The 17,927-nt window shown below is 43.1% G+C and overlaps 1 protein-coding gene across 1 annotated transcript in view; it reads right to left on the bottom strand.

The window, feature by feature from the left end:
• Positions 1-17,927, bottom strand: part of ARMC2 (armadillo repeat containing 2) — a 137,803-nt gene that overhangs the window by 90,477 nt on the left and 29,399 nt on the right. Inside the window, exon 6 of the mRNA XM_030556072.1 lies at positions 4,870-4,946. Within this exon, the coding sequence (XP_030411932.1) occupies positions 4,870-4,946 (77 nt within the window). The remainder of the gene's footprint in view (positions 1-4,869; positions 4,947-17,927) is intronic.

Below are 17,927 nucleotides of genomic sequence, written 5' to 3'. Positions count from 1 at the left end.
TGTATAAAGTCGAGTGCACGCGGCCACACTAAGCACATTAATTCAGCAGCGTGCATCCATGTACCGAGGCTAGCGTCGATTTCCGGAGCATTGCACTGTGGGTAGCTATCCCATAGCTATCCCATAGTTCCCACAGTTTCCCCCGCCCATTGGAATTCTGGGTTGAGATCCCAATGCCTGATGGGGCAAAAACAGTGTTGTGGGTGATTCTGGGTAAATGTCATCACTTAATCCTCCCTCCATGAAAGCAATGGCAGACAATCATTTTGCGCCCTTTTCCCTGGATTGCCTGGACAAACGCCATAGCATGGCAACCATTGAGCCCGTTCAGACTTTTTTCTCTGTCACCGTATGTCTACAGGATGTTGCTAACAGACGCGGTACTGCAGCGCTACACAGCAGCATCCCCTTGCCTTTTGTAAGTTAGCAAAGACTGTTACCAGCCATACTGTACCGTCTGCTGCTTTGCAAGTTGACAATGATGGTTACCAGTTATACTGTACCATCTGCTGCTGTCATGGGTGCTCCTGGCCGGTCTCAGTGAGGTCGGCCGATGGGGGCATGGACAAAAATGGGAATGACTCCCCAGGTCATTCTCTTCTTTAAATTTTGTCTAAAGGAAGAGTCAGCCCTGCCTAGAATATCAGGCAAGCCTACTAAAGAACCAGAGAGGCAAATGGCTGCTCTGGGTCAGAGCCCCAGACACCCTGCAGAAATGATGAGCTGCATGCCATTCTAGGGGGTGCCCCTGCAACAACCCCCTTCGTGGCAGTTATCCTCCCATTTGTGTGATGAAGTAATAAAGAATGCATGAATTTGAAACAACACTGACTTTATTGCCTCTGCAAGCAGAGATCAAAGGGGGGAGGGGAGGGCAGCCTCCAGCTGCTATGATATTCCAGGCAGGACTGAATCTCCATTAGACAAAGCTTAAAGAAGGGAATGACCAGGAGTCATTCCCTTTTTGCCCAGGCGCCCCTGGCCGACCTCACCGAGGCCAGCCAGGAGCACTCACGGGATGACAATGACAGATATCAGTCATACTGAACCATCTGCCATCCGGAAGGGAAGTGGATGCTGGTGTTCAGCGCTGCAGCACCCCGTCTGCCAGCAGCATCCAATAGACATATGGTGACATTGAAAAAAGGTGAGAGGATTTTTTTCCCTTTGCTTTCGGGGGCGGGGAGGGGGCAGGGAGTGATGACATATACCCTGAACCACCTGTGACAATGTTTTTGACCCTTCAGGCTTTGGGAACTCAGCCAAGAATTCAAATGGTTTTCAGAGAGTGCAGGAACTGTGGGATAGCTACAGTTGTCAGTTGCCCCTCCCTCCATGAGCATCCATTTCATTCTTTGGCTTTCTGGTACACTTGTCTCAGCTCCTTTTATTTTGAAATAAAAGGCTTCGTTGTGTGGATGGGTGCAGCATTAATTCAGTTTAATGCTGCTAAATTAGAAATAAACTCGTAGTGTAGATCAGGCCTTAGTGTCATAGCTAAATACAAGGTGAAACAGACTCTTTAACATAAGTAGTTAACACATATTCTAAGGGACCATTCAAAGCAATTTATCCCATTAATAGCCCTGAAGTCATAGGATAAAAAAGGGGGGCGAGTGACTAATGGTTTACAGATTGTTGTAGTAAACCATAATTCCAGTGTCTTTATAAAGACACTGATTTTTAGTGTCTAGCAGTTAGGAATTTAAGCTTCCAGGCTTATCTTTTGACAGCATTGTGGAAGTTTCCTTTGAGGATGAGGACTGAGGGGTCAGATATGGAGTGATCATTTTGTGAAAAGCATTCACCCATGGGTGATAGGGAATTTTATCTTTTATCACTTTTCTGCGAGAGTTCATTTAAGAGCATAGTGAATGTCTGGTTTCACCCACAAAGCTCTTATTGTGACATTCAGCACACTGAATGAGGTATACCATGCCTTGTGATAGGCATGTGCAACACCCATGGATCTTGAAAAGTGTGTTGTGGGGGAGAGGCACTGATTATTGTAGCAGTGGAGACAGGGCTGCCCGGGGGGAAGTGGGACAATTTGCCCCAGACCCCAGGTGACCCCACAAGAATATAGTATTTTATAGTATTGCAACTTTTTTTTTTTTAATGGAAGAGGCCCCTGAAACTGCTTTGCCCCAGGCCCCCTGAATCCTCTGCGCAGCCCTGAGTGGAGATATGACAGTGGGTATTATGTGTGTTATGGCAGGGTCAGAGGAGGGGGTGCAGGAAAAATTCCTTTCAGGATGTGGCCACCCTAAAGTGTGGGTTGTAATTGCTGAATAATACCCCATATGTGTCCAGTGTGGGGTAGTGGGTGACAACTATGGGTATGGAGTCAAAGAGGTTTTTTCCCCTATTGAAGTACTCTCTCTCAGGGTATCTGGATGGCCAGTTCCATGATGCAATCTACTTCTCTGGTGGAGTGGCCTTGTTTGAAGGTAGTTTTAAGTGTGTATCACAGACTTTCTTCTCAGAGCATATTCTGTGTTATGTACAGCCAGGCCTTCAGATAACAGATTTTTTGGTGTGTTTGGGGTGGTTTCTGGATCTGTAAATGTGTTAACTACTTATGCTAAACAATCTGTTCCAACATGTATTTAGCTGTGACATTCTGAGTATCCTTCCCAGACCTGAAGAAGAGCTCTTCGTAGCTTGAAAACTTGACTCTTTCACCAACAGAAGTTGGTACAATAAAAAACATTATCTCACTTTCTTTGTCTCTCTAATATTCTGGGACCAACGTGGCTATGGTGACATTGTAAACACCAGAGCATGTATAATTTTATTTGACAAACTCCTTACCTGATCAGAAACTGTGTTTCCTGACAGCATGTGCAAACTAATATATAAATCTTAGTGTAGTAATTATTTTACAAGAACAGAATATACAATATAATGATAATGTCTGAGTTAGAGGCTTTCTTCCTGGGATCAGTGTCTCAAGTCTTAAATCTATGCATCTGTGTTGAGAGCATTTGGTTGGGTGAAACAAGGAGGATTAAGATGTATAAAACTGACCATTTTAAATGGCTTAACTTTTAAAAATCCAAGTTCTGTAGCTTAATTTTGACTATTCAATGGACCCATTGTAAAATTTATTTATAATATCTATTTCTAGGGCTTATGTAAAATGGCTGCTGTTTCATGTGACATATACTGGACAGATAGGATTTTTTAAAACATATTTCTTTTGCAGACTTTTTTCATTTCCAAGTGAAATGAGCTGATAGTATTGTTTAGGTTCCAAACGACAAGTAGCTCAATTAATAAAACACTGCACAGAATTTGCCATGAAGAGAAGCTCTGCTCTGAACAATGTAAGAGAACAGAGTGAAATATGAGTATTAGAAAAGCTCACAGTGCTGCTTCCTGCCACAGTAATGCAGATGAATTACTTCCCCCTCCTTATGATTCTTACACCCCCGTCCTGAATTCACATAAAAACCTTAATCTTGCAAGAATGCATGCAGCAACTTTATACACCTGATTAATCCCAATGAATAAGATTATTTGTGTGCATGTTTGTAGTGTGAGGGTAAAAGTTCACACTAAAAACTAAAATATACTGTAAACCTAAAATGCTATTCGGAGCACAAAAAGGAGTTTCTTAAATCTCTCATACACCAAAAAAATATGGAATCCAAAAACCAAAGGTCATATCATTACAACCAGGTATTTTCATACTATATGTTTCCACAATACCCTTGAACCCCCCTGAAAAAAAAAAATCAGAAGTAGTCTTTAACATGCAATATTAATTCAAACAACATAAATTAGAAGCACAAAATGTTGTGATTATTAAAAAAGGCAACAATAAACATTGTATTTCTCGGTCTTGGAAGATTTTTTTAAAAAAGTGTTGGTGAAAATTAAGAGTTTTAGTTGCAGTACTTTAGTGATGGTCCTTAAACATCTAACACTGTAAATTATGATTCAACAGGATACCAATACTCAAGCAAAAAAGTTCAGCAAAAAAGTTGACTATCTCAGTGGTTTATAGGTCTCAATCACAGCTTTGCATTCTGGTCACAAAAAAAAAAAAAGACAATCATCTACATTTATTGGTTGCTGTTTTTAGCAGGTAAATACAAGAGCCTTAGCAACACTGAGCTTTAGAAAGCTACACAGTACCTGATTAATCTTTTTAGCCTCTTTACAGAATACCCTCTGTCAAGCATACTAAACTTAAAATATACTATTTCCTCTCTAAAATGTTAGTTAAAAGTGTAGTGCTGAAGTCATATTTGAAAATATTTACATTTCAGTAAGAGTTTTTTGTTTTACATTTCCCTCCTGATGTGTACATCTGAAAAATAGCTTTAAAAACAGCAAAACAGCTGCTGTAGGTTTACCAAGTATTCGTGACTGTACACTTTTAGCTTATATGTTAAAAATATTATAAGATAAATGTTATTTATTGAATATCTGATACACAACTACAATACAATTCACATGCACAGAAAAAAAAAGCTGAGGTCCATAACCATAGCTGGTGTAAATTGGTATAGCCTCTTTCTGCCTTAGGTATTCATATCCTTTACAAATTCCTGGTCCAAATTCTCAAGGCAAAATATAAGAAAATTAGTACTTCTAAGTAAGGAAACATCGGGAAATCATGCTTAATGACTTTTAGAGCCAATCTATTAAATCTCAAATATTATTCTTGATTTACAAAAAAATTAACATTTTTTTAAAAAGCACTGTCCAGTGATGCATAAAGAAATGAAAAAAGGGAAACAGAAATTGGATGATTTCTGCTTGTGTGAACTTCACATCTGCAAATGCAAGTAAGTGTTGTAAGCAAAGAAAAAACAAGAACAGAAAAATGAATTGAGAAGAAAATTAAAAATATTGTACCTGCTTTGCTTCCTGATGTATTCCAGCTAATCCTGCTTAGATTTGATGAAGCCCTGTCTCCGTTTTTAATTTGGTCACTAAAAAATAGGCACACAAAAAAAAAAATTACTGAAGGACAATAACCAAAATATTTCCTTCTCCAAATGCAATACATAAAAGAACACTGTACACTATAATTAATAAGTCAATATATTTTTACAGTTTACAATTACATTATTTTGCCCATTTATACAACCCAATTCTGTTTAAATATAAAACTTTCCATGACATTTAAAAAGGAAAACTACAAAAACAATGACACATTTACACCACAAGATGTCACTATTATGGAACGCAAAAACTGATGTGTTTCTATTTGCAGACATAAAAATGAAAGCCAAAGAAACAGACACTTCATAGATCTACTTTTTATTGTTATCAAACTAAATTTGGACTCTTCTAATTTTAAACTTGTAAATTCAGCATTTTACAGATCCTTAATACAGTGAATGATAAATTATTTTGATAAACAAAAATCACTCTATGTTCTCAAAAATTTTATTGAATAGCATTCTTCAAAGACAAGGGGAACGACTTAGTTGATCAACATTCCTCAGTGGAAAAGTTCTAATTTCCAAGTCTTCTGGAGAGCTATGGCTCATTGCATATAATGACTGTTCTTTGTTGTCCATATACTACCGTAACCGCACCACCTAGTCCTTGGTTTGTAAAGCAATTTTGAACATAACAGTTATCCTGGGTCAGACCAATGGTCTATCTAGCCAGGCATCCTGTCTTCCAACAGTGGCCAATGCCAGGTGCTTCAAAGGGAATAAACCAAAATGCATCACTGAGTGATCCAGCCCGTCCTCTACTCCCAGCTTCTGGCAGTTAGAGGCTAGGGACACCAAGAGCATGTGGTTGCGCCTTGACCATCTTGGCAAATAGTCATTGATAAATTCATGGAAGATAGACCTACCTAATTCTTTTTTGAACCGTTATAGTTTTTTGGCTTTCACAACATCCCCTGGCAATGAGTTCCACATGTTCACTGTGAGTTGTCTGAAGTAGTATTTCCTTTTATAGATTCATAGACTCTAGGACTGGGAGGGACCTCGAGAGGTCATCGAGTCCAGTCCCCTGCCATCATGGCAGGACCAAATACTGTCTAGACCATCCCTGATAGACATTTATCTAACCTACTCTTAAATATCTCCAGAGATGGAGATTCCACAACCCCCCTAGGCAATTTATTCCAGTGTTTAACTACCCCGACAGTTAGGAACTTTTTCCTAATGTCCAACCTAAATCTCCCCTGCTGCAGTTTAAGCCCATTGCTTCTTGTTCTATCATTAGAGGCTAAGGTGAACAAGTTTTCTCCCTCCTCCTGATGACACCCTTTTAGATACCTGAAAACTGCTATCATGTCCCCTCTCAGTCTTCTTTTCCAAACTAAACAAACCCAATTCTTTCAGCCTTCCTTCATAGGTCGTGGTCTCAAGACCTTTAATCATTCTTGTTGCCCTTCTCTGGACCCTCTCCAGTTTCTCCACATCTTTTTTGAAATGCGGTGCCAGGAACTGGACACAATACTCCAGATGAGGCCTAACCAGAGCAGAATAGAGTGGAAGAATGACTTCTTGTGTCTTGCTCACAACATACTTGTTAATGCATCCCAGAATCACATTTGCTTTTTTTGACTCATATTTAGCTTGTGGTCCACTATAACCCCTAGATCCCTTTCTGCTGTACTCCTTCCTAGATAGTCTCTTCTCATTCTGTATGTGTGAAACTGATTGTTCTTTCCTAAGTGGAGCACTTTGCATTTGTCTTTATTAAACTTCATCCAGTTTACCTCAGACCATTTCTCCAATTTGTCCAGATGATTTTGAATTATGACCCTGTCCTCCAAAGCAGTGGCAATCCCTCCCAGTTTGGTATCATCTGCCAACTTAATAAGAGTACTTTCTATGCCAACATCTAAGTCATTGATGAAGATACTGAACAGAGCCGGTCCCAAAACAGATCCCTGCGGAACCCCACTTGTTATATCTTTCCAGCAGGATTGGGAACTATTAATAACTACTCTCTGAGTACGGTTATCCAGCCAGTTATGCACCCACCTTATAGTAGCCCCATCTAAATTGTATTTGCCTAGTTTATCGATAAGAATATCGTGCAAGACCATATCAAATGCCTTACTAAAGTCTAGATATACCACATCAACCGCTTCTCCCTTATCCACAAGACTCGTTATCCTATCAAAGAAAGCTATCAGATTGGTTTGACACAATTTGTTCTTTACAAATCCATGCTGGCTATTCCCTGTCCCCTTACCATCTTCCAAGTGTTTGCAGATGATTTGCTTAATTACTTGCTCCATTATTTTTCCTGGCACAGAAGTTAAACTAACTGGTCTGTAGTTTCCTGGGTTGTTTTTATTTCCCTTTTTATAGATGGGCACTATATTTGCCCTTTTCCAGTCTTCTGGAATCTCTCCCGTCTCCCATGACTTTCCAAAAATAATAGCTAGAGGCTCAAATACCTCCTCTATTAGCTCTCTGAGTATTCTAGGATGCATTTCATCAGGCCCTGGTGACTTGTAGGCATCTAACTTTTCTAAGTGATTATTTAACTTTTTTTTTTTATTTTATCTTCTAAACCTACCCCCTTCCCATAAGCATTCACTATGTTAGGCATTTCTCCAGACTTCTCAGTGAAGACCGAAACAAAGAAGTCATTAAGCATCTCTGCCATTTCCAAGTTTCCCGTTACTGTTTCTCCCTCCTCACTGAACCATGGGCCTACCCTGTCCTGGGTCTTCCTTTTGCTTCTAATGTATTGATAAAAAGTCTTCTTGTTTCCCTTTATTCTCATAGCTAGTTTGAGCTCATTTTGTGCCTTTGCCTTTCTAATCTTGCCCCTGCATTCCTGTGTTGTTTGTCTACATTCATCCTTTGTAATCTGACCTAGTTTCCATTTTTTAATATGACTTTTTATTTTTTAGATCATGCAAGATCTCGTGGTTAAGCCAAGGTGGTCTTTTGCCACATTTTCTATCTTTCCTACCCAGTGGAATAGCTTGCTTTTGGGCCCTTAACAGTGTCTCTTCGAAAAACTGCCAACTCTCCTCAGTTGTTTTTCCTCTCAGTCTTGATTCCCATGGGACCTTACCTATCAGCTCTCTGAGCTTACCAAAATCCACCTTCCTGAAATCCATGGTCTCTATTTTGCTGTACTCCCTTCTAGCCTTCCTTAGAATTGCAAACTTTATGATTTCATGATCACTTTCACCCAAGCTGCCTTTTTTCAAATTCTCAACGAGTTCCTCCCTATTTGTTAAAATCAAGTCTAGAACAGCTTCCCCTCTAGTAGTTTTTTCAACCTTCTGAAATAAAAAATTGTCTGCAATGCAGTCCAGGAACTTACTGGATAGTCTGTGCCCCGCGGTGTTATTTTCCCAATATATATCTGGATAGTTGAAGTCCCTCACCACCACCAAATCTTGGGCTTTGAATGATTGTTAGTTATTTTAAAAAAAGCCTCATCCACCTGGTTAGGTGGCCTGTAGTAGACATCACCCTTGTTTTTTTACCCCTTTTAGCCTAATCCAGAGACTCTCAACACTTCCGTCTCCTACGTCTATCTCCACCTCAGTCCAAGTGTGTATATTTTTAATATATAAGGCAACACCTTCTCTTTTTCCCCTGTCTATCCTTCCTGAGCAAGCTGTACCCATCCACACCAACATTCCAGTCATGTGTATTATCCCACCAAGTTTCAATGATGCCAACAATGTCATAGTTGTATTTATTTATCAGCACTTCCAGTTCTTCCTGCTTATTACCCATACTTCTCACATTTGTATATAGGCATCGAAGATACTGGTTTGATCTTGCCTCCCAGTTTTGCCCTGACCCTCCTATCTCTCTGCCATTATAGCCCAGGCTCCTTCTTGTTTCCGACCCATCTCCCAGGTCTCCATGTTCCCCACTTACCTGTGGGCTTTGCTCACCAGTCCCCGTCGAACCTAGTTTAAAGCCCTCTTCACTAGGTTAGCCAGTCTGTGTGCAAATAGGGTCTTTCCCCACCTCGAAAGGTGAACGCCATCTCTGCCTAGCAGTCCTTCCTCGAATAGCATTCCATGGTCGAGGAAGCCAAAGCCCTCCTGGCAACACCATCTTTTGTTTGTTTTAAACCTGTTGCCTATTAATTTCATTGTGTGACCCTGGTTCTTGTGTTATGTGAACGAGTAAATAAACACCTCCTTATTCACTTTTTCCACACCATTCATGATTTTATAGACCAGTGGTTCCCAAACTTGTTCCGCCGCTTGTGCAGGGAAAGTGGGCTGGGCCTGTTTGTTTACCAGCCACGTTCGCAGGTTTGGCCAATCGCGGCTCGCTGCTCCAGGCCAATGGGAGCTGCGGGAAGTAGCGTGGGCCGAGGGACGTACTATTTAAAGGACATACTATTTAAAGGATGACTTTTCCATGGGTATGTCTATACTAGAAACTTAAGTTAACTTATGCTAGGTCGACTTACAGCCACTGCAGTCATTACTGCTGTGGCTGATGTCTACACTGCTCTCCTTCTGTCAGTGGTGCGTGTCTTCACCAGCAGCATTTCCACTAACTGAAGAAAGGGAGTGTGGGGAGCTGAGAGCTCTGCTGGGAGCAGAGGGAAGCTACCTGGGCTTCTTGACTGCCTGAACAGGGAGAAGGAGGCAGGGATGGGGGCAGCCAGAGCACACCACCACCACCAGCAGGCTTTCTTGTTAATTTCAGGGCTCCATGCTGGAAATTGACAAGAATGGCAGCCAACAGCTGATGTAAGTAACGCAGTGTCTACATAGACACTGCATCGCCCTAACTACACCAACATAAGCCCTACACCTCTCCTTGATGTGGAGTTATGTCGGCGTAGTAGAGCACTTACACTGGTGGGATCAAGGCTGTAGTGTATACACTTGACATAGTTAGGTTGACATAAGGCCTCTTACTTCAACCTAACTGTGTAGTGCAGACCAGGGCTAGGTGCTCTAAAATCCTCATGCTTACTCGGATTCTCTTGAAATTTGCTGTGCCTTATAAGTGTGCTAGGTAGGGTTAGGCGACCACAATTATGATAAACTGAGCATGGGGTTCCCAAGGTACAACCCTACCTCCAAACTCCACCATTTTACAAAATCAACAGCTTATAAATTTTTTCCCACATACCTGGGGCTCAGACAATGATGCTAATCATCTCCCAGTTAAGCTCAGTCTTTTCAAGGCCACAGAATACGAATGCCTTGAAATGATGCCCTGGCTGGGAGGAAATCTCCACAGGTTCCAAAAAGTCCATTGCATGAGTGCCATTCCCCACAGTCCTGGAGACCAATCGTTTAGGGGCACCATAGCGCCTGAGGCTATCTCAGGTTAGGAATGGTGTGTGGAGTAGTGCAGGTGGTCCTGACAGTGGGGAGAGAAAGACCCCACTTTGGACTTCGATGAGCTGGGGTGTAGAGACTCAAGTGGTGTCAATCCTCTCGGTGCTGGCAAATGGCATCACGGAGAAGTGTGAGCCAAGGCTACCATAGGGAGGTTCCCCCTAAAGGGTGGCCGTGGTGCCGCACAAAAGCTGCGGGATGGCTCTCTGCCACTCATTGGTACTAGTGGTGCCAAGTCCTGAATCTCTGGGGACCCTGGGACTGGAAGAGTGAGCAGGCCTCTAGCAGCCGCAAATGCCTCTGGATTTGATGGTACCACGAACTGACTGGTATACTATCTGCTGGAGGATGGCACTTCCCATGCTAGAGTTAGCAGAGATGGCGGGAGTACCAAGGCTGACAGAGGTGCCTGCTGCAGTACCGGGGAGGGAGAAAAGCCTGACACGGGTCTCGCTCTACCCTGATCCACTTGCCTGCTTCTTTTCGGCAATGGGGAATGACTCTTCTCCTGGTGCTTATTCTTATGCACCAGTAAGGAGGATCAGTGCCAGGACTCTCAACTGGCAGAAGGAGCACTCTGCATCAAAGCTGAGGTGCTTGGTGCTGAGTCTAAGTGCAGCTCTGACACTGGTCTTAGGGCTGTCTCCATGAGGAGGACCTTCAACCTTGCCTCCTGGTCTTTCTTGGTGCAGTGTTTGAAGTCCCTGCAGATCTGGCAACAGTCTTTCCTATGAGCTTCCCCTAAACATGTGAGGCAGCTCGAGCGTGGGTTGCTCAAGGACACTGACTTGCCACACACAGGGCTTGAAGCCTAGTGAATGAGGCATACCCCGGCCCCACAGATCAGACAAGCCTCTCCAACTAAGTGCGGAAGCATCCAAAACTCACTAACTACTAAAATTACTACTAACTAACAAAACTAACTATATACACGAAAAAAGAGAAGGAAAACCACTGGGATAAATTGCGTGAGCAATGAGGGAAGTTCCAGCAACTGTCATGGGCGATAAGAAAGAACTGAAGGGCTAGTGGGGCCCTTTATGCCGGTAATATGAGCGCACAGCTCCAGAGATCACTGGAGCTGACTCAATGAATACCACTAAGGGAAAAAATTCCAGCAACTGATCGGAGCATGCACACCTACACTGGAATGGACATGTGCAAGCACTCCAAGGAGAACAAATCTTCCAGTCAATTAGGATCAGATTCAGATCGATGGTCCAGCTAGTTCAATGTCTAATTACTGCCCATACCATAGGGTTTAGAGAAAGGTAAAAGAAATTGTGTACTCATGGACATTTACAAAATAGCTTATTCGTATGAGAAGTTTCTTCCTAATTCCAAGCAGTTAGTGATTAGTTTATGCCAAGAGATATGATATTCCTCATATCACCCATATAAAGTTTTTTAATCCTTTTTTGACTCCTGTTTTCCCCCTCTGATCCCCCTACCCAGGGGAAACAACTGGACTCTGAAAATGAGCCGGGAAGCCTCCTGCCCCCAACCCCAGTTAAGACTTTGAATTGCTCAAACTGTAAGCAAACAGCTGGGGCCATTTCCCAAACTGAAGGGAAAACAGGGAGGTAGGAAGCAGTCCAAGGGAGGCTGACCGGGAATAACAGTCCCCTTCGGCCTAGACCCATCAGAGTAAGGCCCCAGATTTCCCTACCTTTCTCCCCTCCCCCAGCTGCCTGGAGATCCCAGGAGGACGATGAACTGTGACTTGGCCACTGCTGCCCCAACCGGGCTGCCTAGAAGAGCTACCCCAAGACTAGGATAGACATTTTGACTGAAGCTTGACTACTGGGCCTGCTGGGTACCAGGCACAGCCCGCTAAATGCCTCTACATCTCAACCAAAGACAGCATTTACATACATACAATTATATACTTTGCACTTACTTGGCAACTTATTTTTCTTTTCTTATTTTCAATCTGTTATGTATTGTAGTTAAATTTCAGTGATAATTAAATAAAAGTATAAAGAAATAAGTTCTTCTTGGATATAAAAATTGTTTTTACACCTTTAATTATAGCTGAATGTAACTGGTAATTCTATTCTGCAATTCAACCACAGACAAAATCCCCCCCTCCAGTTTTCATGGCAGAACTTGACTTTGATATTCTCTTCACACATACAGAACTCCTTTGACATTATATGGGGATCCCAGATGTAGGCAGAGCAAAGCACCAGAATCAAGATTGGTCATCTGTATCCAGAGACTGTTCCTCAATATTTTCAACTGGTAAGAGATAACAGTACAAAGACTAGCTGTGGGAGAAGGCCAGTTAGGCCCCACTGGCTCCTAGATTCTGGGACATCTGACCCCTACACAAGCCACGTACACAAGCTTCCTCACCAGGGGAGAGTTCATAATGGTCTCTTGTCCCTGAGGGATGATCAGAGTGAGGCAAGAAAACCAAGAGCAGCAAAGAGAATATAATTCCATGTCAGCAAAACTATTAAACCTACTTTAAGATCACAGTGTGATGGTTATGTTGAAGATGGTGCTCAGGGGTTAAAATGCTCATGGCCTGGGGTTGCAAGGGAAGAAACTTAACAAGTAAGCATTAACTTTTTTTTTTCCCAAAGCTATAGCAAAAAGAGGGTCAAGAACAAAATATAATTACTGTGGGAAAGGCAGTGTAGAAGGAGGACACACTGGATCAGCAATGGCAATAGAAAAACTATTGTTTGAGGCACCAGAAGAGAAAGATGGAACACAGGGCAGAGCTTGGGGGAGGGCAAGAAAGAGAGAAAGATTAAATAAACGTGTGTAGATATAGTATATCCCCCTGGTTAGCAAAAAGAAGCACCAAATTTAGCATAAAAGCTATTTTTATTTTCAAAGCAACGTTTGAATGGTTACCAACAAATGAGAATCAATCTTTCCTTAGGAAAAATCTTAGAAATAGAAATGCAAAACAAAAGGAAAGACATTCTCTCTTTTTATACAGAACATCTACCTCTATCTAGACACCCATAATAACTACTGAACATTATTCCTAGGATAGCTGACACGATGGAAAACAAAGTGAGATGCAAACACACTATGGGTACATCTACACTGCACAAAAAAAAATCCCCAAGGCAGCAAGTCTCAGAGCCAAAGTCAACTCACTCAGGATCATGAGTAGGGCGCTACCAAATTCACAACCATGAAAAAAAAAAAAAACCACACACATCACAGACCAGAAATCTGTTTTTTTGTGTGTGTACACCCTATACTATACAGATTTCACCGGGGTGAGGGGAGTGGAGCCCAATGTTTCTCAAAATGTGATCCTGACCAAAAAGGGAGTTGGGGGGGAGGGGCAGGGGAGTTGCAAGGCTATTTTAGACGGATCACAGTATTGTCACGCTTACTTCTACATTGCCTTCACAGCTGGGTTGCCAGAGAGCGGCAGCTGTTGGACAGGCATGGAGCTCTGAAGGCAGCACCCCACCAGCAGCAGTGCAGACGTAAGGGTGGCAATACCATACCATGCCATCCTTACTTCTGTGCTGCTGCTGGTGACAGCTCTGCCTTCAGAGATGGGCTCCCAGCCAGCAGCCACCACTGTCCAGCTCTGAAGGCAGCACTGCCACCAGCAGCAGCGCAGAAGTAAAGGTAGCAGTACTGCAACCCCCGCCTACAATAACCTTGTGACGCCCCCCCACAACTCCCTTTTGGGTCAAGACCAGGGCCAGCTCTAGGCATCAGAGCTCTAAGCATGTGCTTGGGGCAGCACTTTCTAAGGGGTGGCATTCTGGCTTCTGGCTCCTTTTATTTATTTATTTATTTTGCTTGGGGCACAAAAAGCCAGGAGCCGGCCCTGAGAGGAGGTGAGCTGCAGCGGTGGGGAGTGCAGGGAGGGCCGCAGGAAGTAACCCTGGGGGGGGAAGAGGAACCACTTCCCCCACCAACTCACCTCCGCTCCACTGCTGCCTGCTCCCCTGAGTGCGCCGCTGCTCCACTTCTCCCAACTCCCTCCCAGGCTTGCTGCAAAATAGCTGATTCGTGCAGCAAGCCTGGGAGGGAGGGGGGAGAAGCATAGCGGCAGTGGCACGCTCAGGGGAGCAGGCAGAGAGGAGGTGAGCTGCGGCGGTGCCGGGGAAGGGCAGGGCTGCAGGAAATAACCCGGGGGGGGGGACAGAGGAACCGCTCCCCTCCAGCTCACCTCCGCCTCCCCACTTCAGAGCACGCCACCACTCTGCTTCTCCCCCCTCCCTCCCAGAGGGAGAAGGGGAAATGCAGCACACCTGAGGGAGGAGGCAGGGCCAGGGATTTGGGGAAGGGGCGGCGTTGGGGCAGGGCCAGAGGGGCGGGGGAAATTTTTTTTGCTTGGGGCAGCAAAAAAATTAGAGCCAGCCCTGGTCAAGACCCCTGCAATTACAACACTGAAATGTCAGATGTAAATAGCTGGAATCATGAACTTTACGATTTTTTAAATCCTATGACTGTGAAATTGACCAGAATGGACCATGATTTTGGTAGGACCCTACTAATGAGGCTTGCGCTCTGGGGCTAAAAATAGCAACGCAGACATTCGCACTTATGTTGGAGCCTTCTTTCTTGGACCCACCCCTCATCAGGTTTTAGAGCCTGGGCTCGAGCCCAAGTAGGAAAGTCTACACTGCTATTTAGCTTTAGAGTGTGAGCCCCATAAACCCAGTCAGCTGACCCCAGCTCTGAGACTCACTGCCATGGTGGGTTTTTTGGGATTTTGGTTTGGTTGGGTTTTTTTGGTTTTGTTTGTTTTGCAGTGTAGACATATCCTAGAAGGATAAATCAATATTTGTAACAGGTGTTCCTCACACAAAATGGAATTATTATAACAGCTACAATAATCATTTTAAGATTAATATTTTCCTTTGTAAAACATAATGGAGTCGCTACAAAATTTTATACAAATAAGTATAAAGCAGTCTGTAATAGAATAATTATATGAACACATACTCCGTCCTGTTCTTCAATGGTGCAAATTGCTTAGCAATTTTAAAAAAAGCTGCAGCAAATAATTAAAGAGATAACTGATGAATGCCGATGTCCTGAAATAATTTCAACAATTACACATTATTTGTATCAAGAGTATTGCCAGCAGGAAAGAAAGAAACTGAATGAGAGGTTGGAGAGAGGCTACTGAATTAAGGAAGGAAGAAATAGTGGAATGGAAATTTAATTTTCAAAACTGGCTACCAAGTAAGGACTTTAGGCCAAGGACATTGTGTCTCATGGTCAGTTCATCCCAAAGATGAGCAAATAAAAAACAAATTCCTCTATAACAGAGGTTCTCAAACTGAGCTCCATTCTGGTGGTCCGTGGATAGTTCCCTCTAAGGTGCGTGCCTGCGTGGCTGTACACGAGAGAAGGAAGGGCCACCCACCTAATTAGTGGAGCCGTGCAGGTGTGGCTCCACTAATTAGGTGCCTGGACCCTGGAGAAGATACACATATAAGGTGAGGTGGTGGCGGGGGAAGAGAGGGAGAGACTCCCTGCTTCCCAGCCCCATTTTGGGGGCTGCCACAGTGGGGGAGAGAAGGAGAGACCCCTGCTCCTTCCCAGCCTGAGCTCGGGGGCTGCTGCAGCAGGGGAGAGGACACATCCATCGCATTAGGAAGGTAAGACTACTGATATTAAAATATATGAGTTGTGTGCTTTTATTTGTAGAACCAAAAAAGTTAAGTTTTTTTATATAGCACTTTTATCCAAAAGTGCTTTACAATAGCTAGCTAATGGTACGAACATCTGAAAAGATCATTAAGTGGACTGTCGAGACCTTCAGCAATTTTCAAGTGGTCCGCAGAAAAAAAAGTTTGGGAACCATTGCTCTATGAACACATAATGGGCACAGCCCATTATTTAAGACAGTTCAAGCAAAACAATAAAATAAAGTGTTCCACTGTTATATTTAGATAGGTAGTAGATCAAACTCTTTGCATGTGTGTGTTAGAGAATAGGAATGGAATTTGGAAGTCAAACATTGCATAAGGTGTACACCAGGAATTAATCATTTCTGCCCAAGTGAATTATACCACAATGTCCGGTAGATCATAAATTCTTAAGTCACTAGTCAGATGCTGCAGAGTGAGCAAAACATGATGCCAATGCAGGCCATCTATCTCTACCCAAATAAGCTTGTAATCAGCAAACCCTATGTCATAGCATACTCTTTGCTCTCTCACAAACTTCTGCAACCTCAGGATACAGGAATCATCCAGAATCCACATGCTGAGAACCCTGCTGGTCAAGTACCTACACTGTCAGTTCCAAATCTCCACATTACAAGTCTTTGGAATCCCCACATTAATCTGCCCTGAGCGAGTAAGCCATTACCCACCCCCAGGAGCTAGTAAAACACAGATTTTCTCAAGTAACTATTTCAAGGCTTGCCTACTCATCCTCATTGCCCACCCCCTCTGCAGACATAACTCCTTTCCCCTATCCCTACATTCCAACCTACGCCCTCCCATCTCACACAGTCCTCTGGCTCCTCCCCACTCAATATAACAAGAACGTTGGTTAGACTGCCCCTTGACTGTTGTGTTCACAATAAACTTCCCCCTAAAATAAAAACGTGCTGCACTGTAACAGAGACAACTTGTATCAAGCAGCATGAGTTATTAAATCTCTATTGCACAGGTGTACAAAGGTTCAGATTAGGAACATCAGTGGCAGGACATTCACCAGGGGCAATGGCGTCAATCACATTCCCTCTAGGTATCCAGGCAAGCAGATAATGGCTGCATAGAAATCCTCCCTCTCCAAGTGTTCTTCCTTTATTGACTGCATGAGCAGTGTAATCCTTCCAGACTACACATCTGCACATGCAAAGAAGTGACTATATTCTCAGATACCATTCTTAATTTGGGTCCCCCAAAGATTTAGTGTTTGCCATGCACTACCTTGGGTAAAATTTGACAGATTGAGACCATTTTGACCCGCATTACATGGAAAGGTTCATCTCTAGCTCTGCGCAAAGAAACCCCACATAAAAACTTTTTGAAAAAATAAGCCCCTCCAAAGTAGCCTATCTCCACAACCTTAGCTCAATGACCCGAAATTTGGGCACTAACACTACCCTGCAACCCCTAGAGGCATACCAAATTTCAAAGGAATTAAACCATGCATGTCAATTTTAGAGGACTTAGCAAGACCGACCTTTAATCAGAAGTTGTAATGGAACCCTAACTATAGTGGTGTTGCTGTGCCACAGTAATTTAGTCGTGGTGCGATATCTTCATACATGGACATGCTTAACGTACAGCATCTTATCCATTACGGCACAGTTGCTGGAGATACTGTTACCTATGTATGCTGGATCTGAATGTTATGCAAAACCAAAAGCACTAACAAAAATTGTACTTGATTCCAATAAGTGCAAGGTTGTCTGTGTTTCTATTTCTAACCTCTATTTTGCACAGATAGGCTTCCCAATTTCTCACTCCCACCAAAAAGCTGAATTCTTTGTCCCTATGATACACACGTCTCCATACTAGGGATTGAATTACTTTTCATGGCATGAGGACCAGAGGCTCTAAATTTCCCAGAGTTTGAGACCAAGGACCTGATCCAAAACCTACTGATAACAGTGGAAAGACTCCATTTGGATTAAGCAATAAAAAGAACCTGTGATGAACCTTAATTGGCTCTCTCACAGTACAACTTT

The sequence above is a fragment of the Gopherus evgoodei genome, chromosome 3, assembly GCF_007399415.2.
Source record: "Gopherus evgoodei ecotype Sinaloan lineage chromosome 3, rGopEvg1_v1.p, whole genome shotgun sequence".
NCBI lineage: Eukaryota > Metazoa > Chordata > Testudines > Testudinidae > Gopherus > Gopherus evgoodei.
The sequence above is the reverse complement of the archived record's forward strand: the minus strand, read 5'-3'. Positions and strand labels throughout refer to the sequence as shown.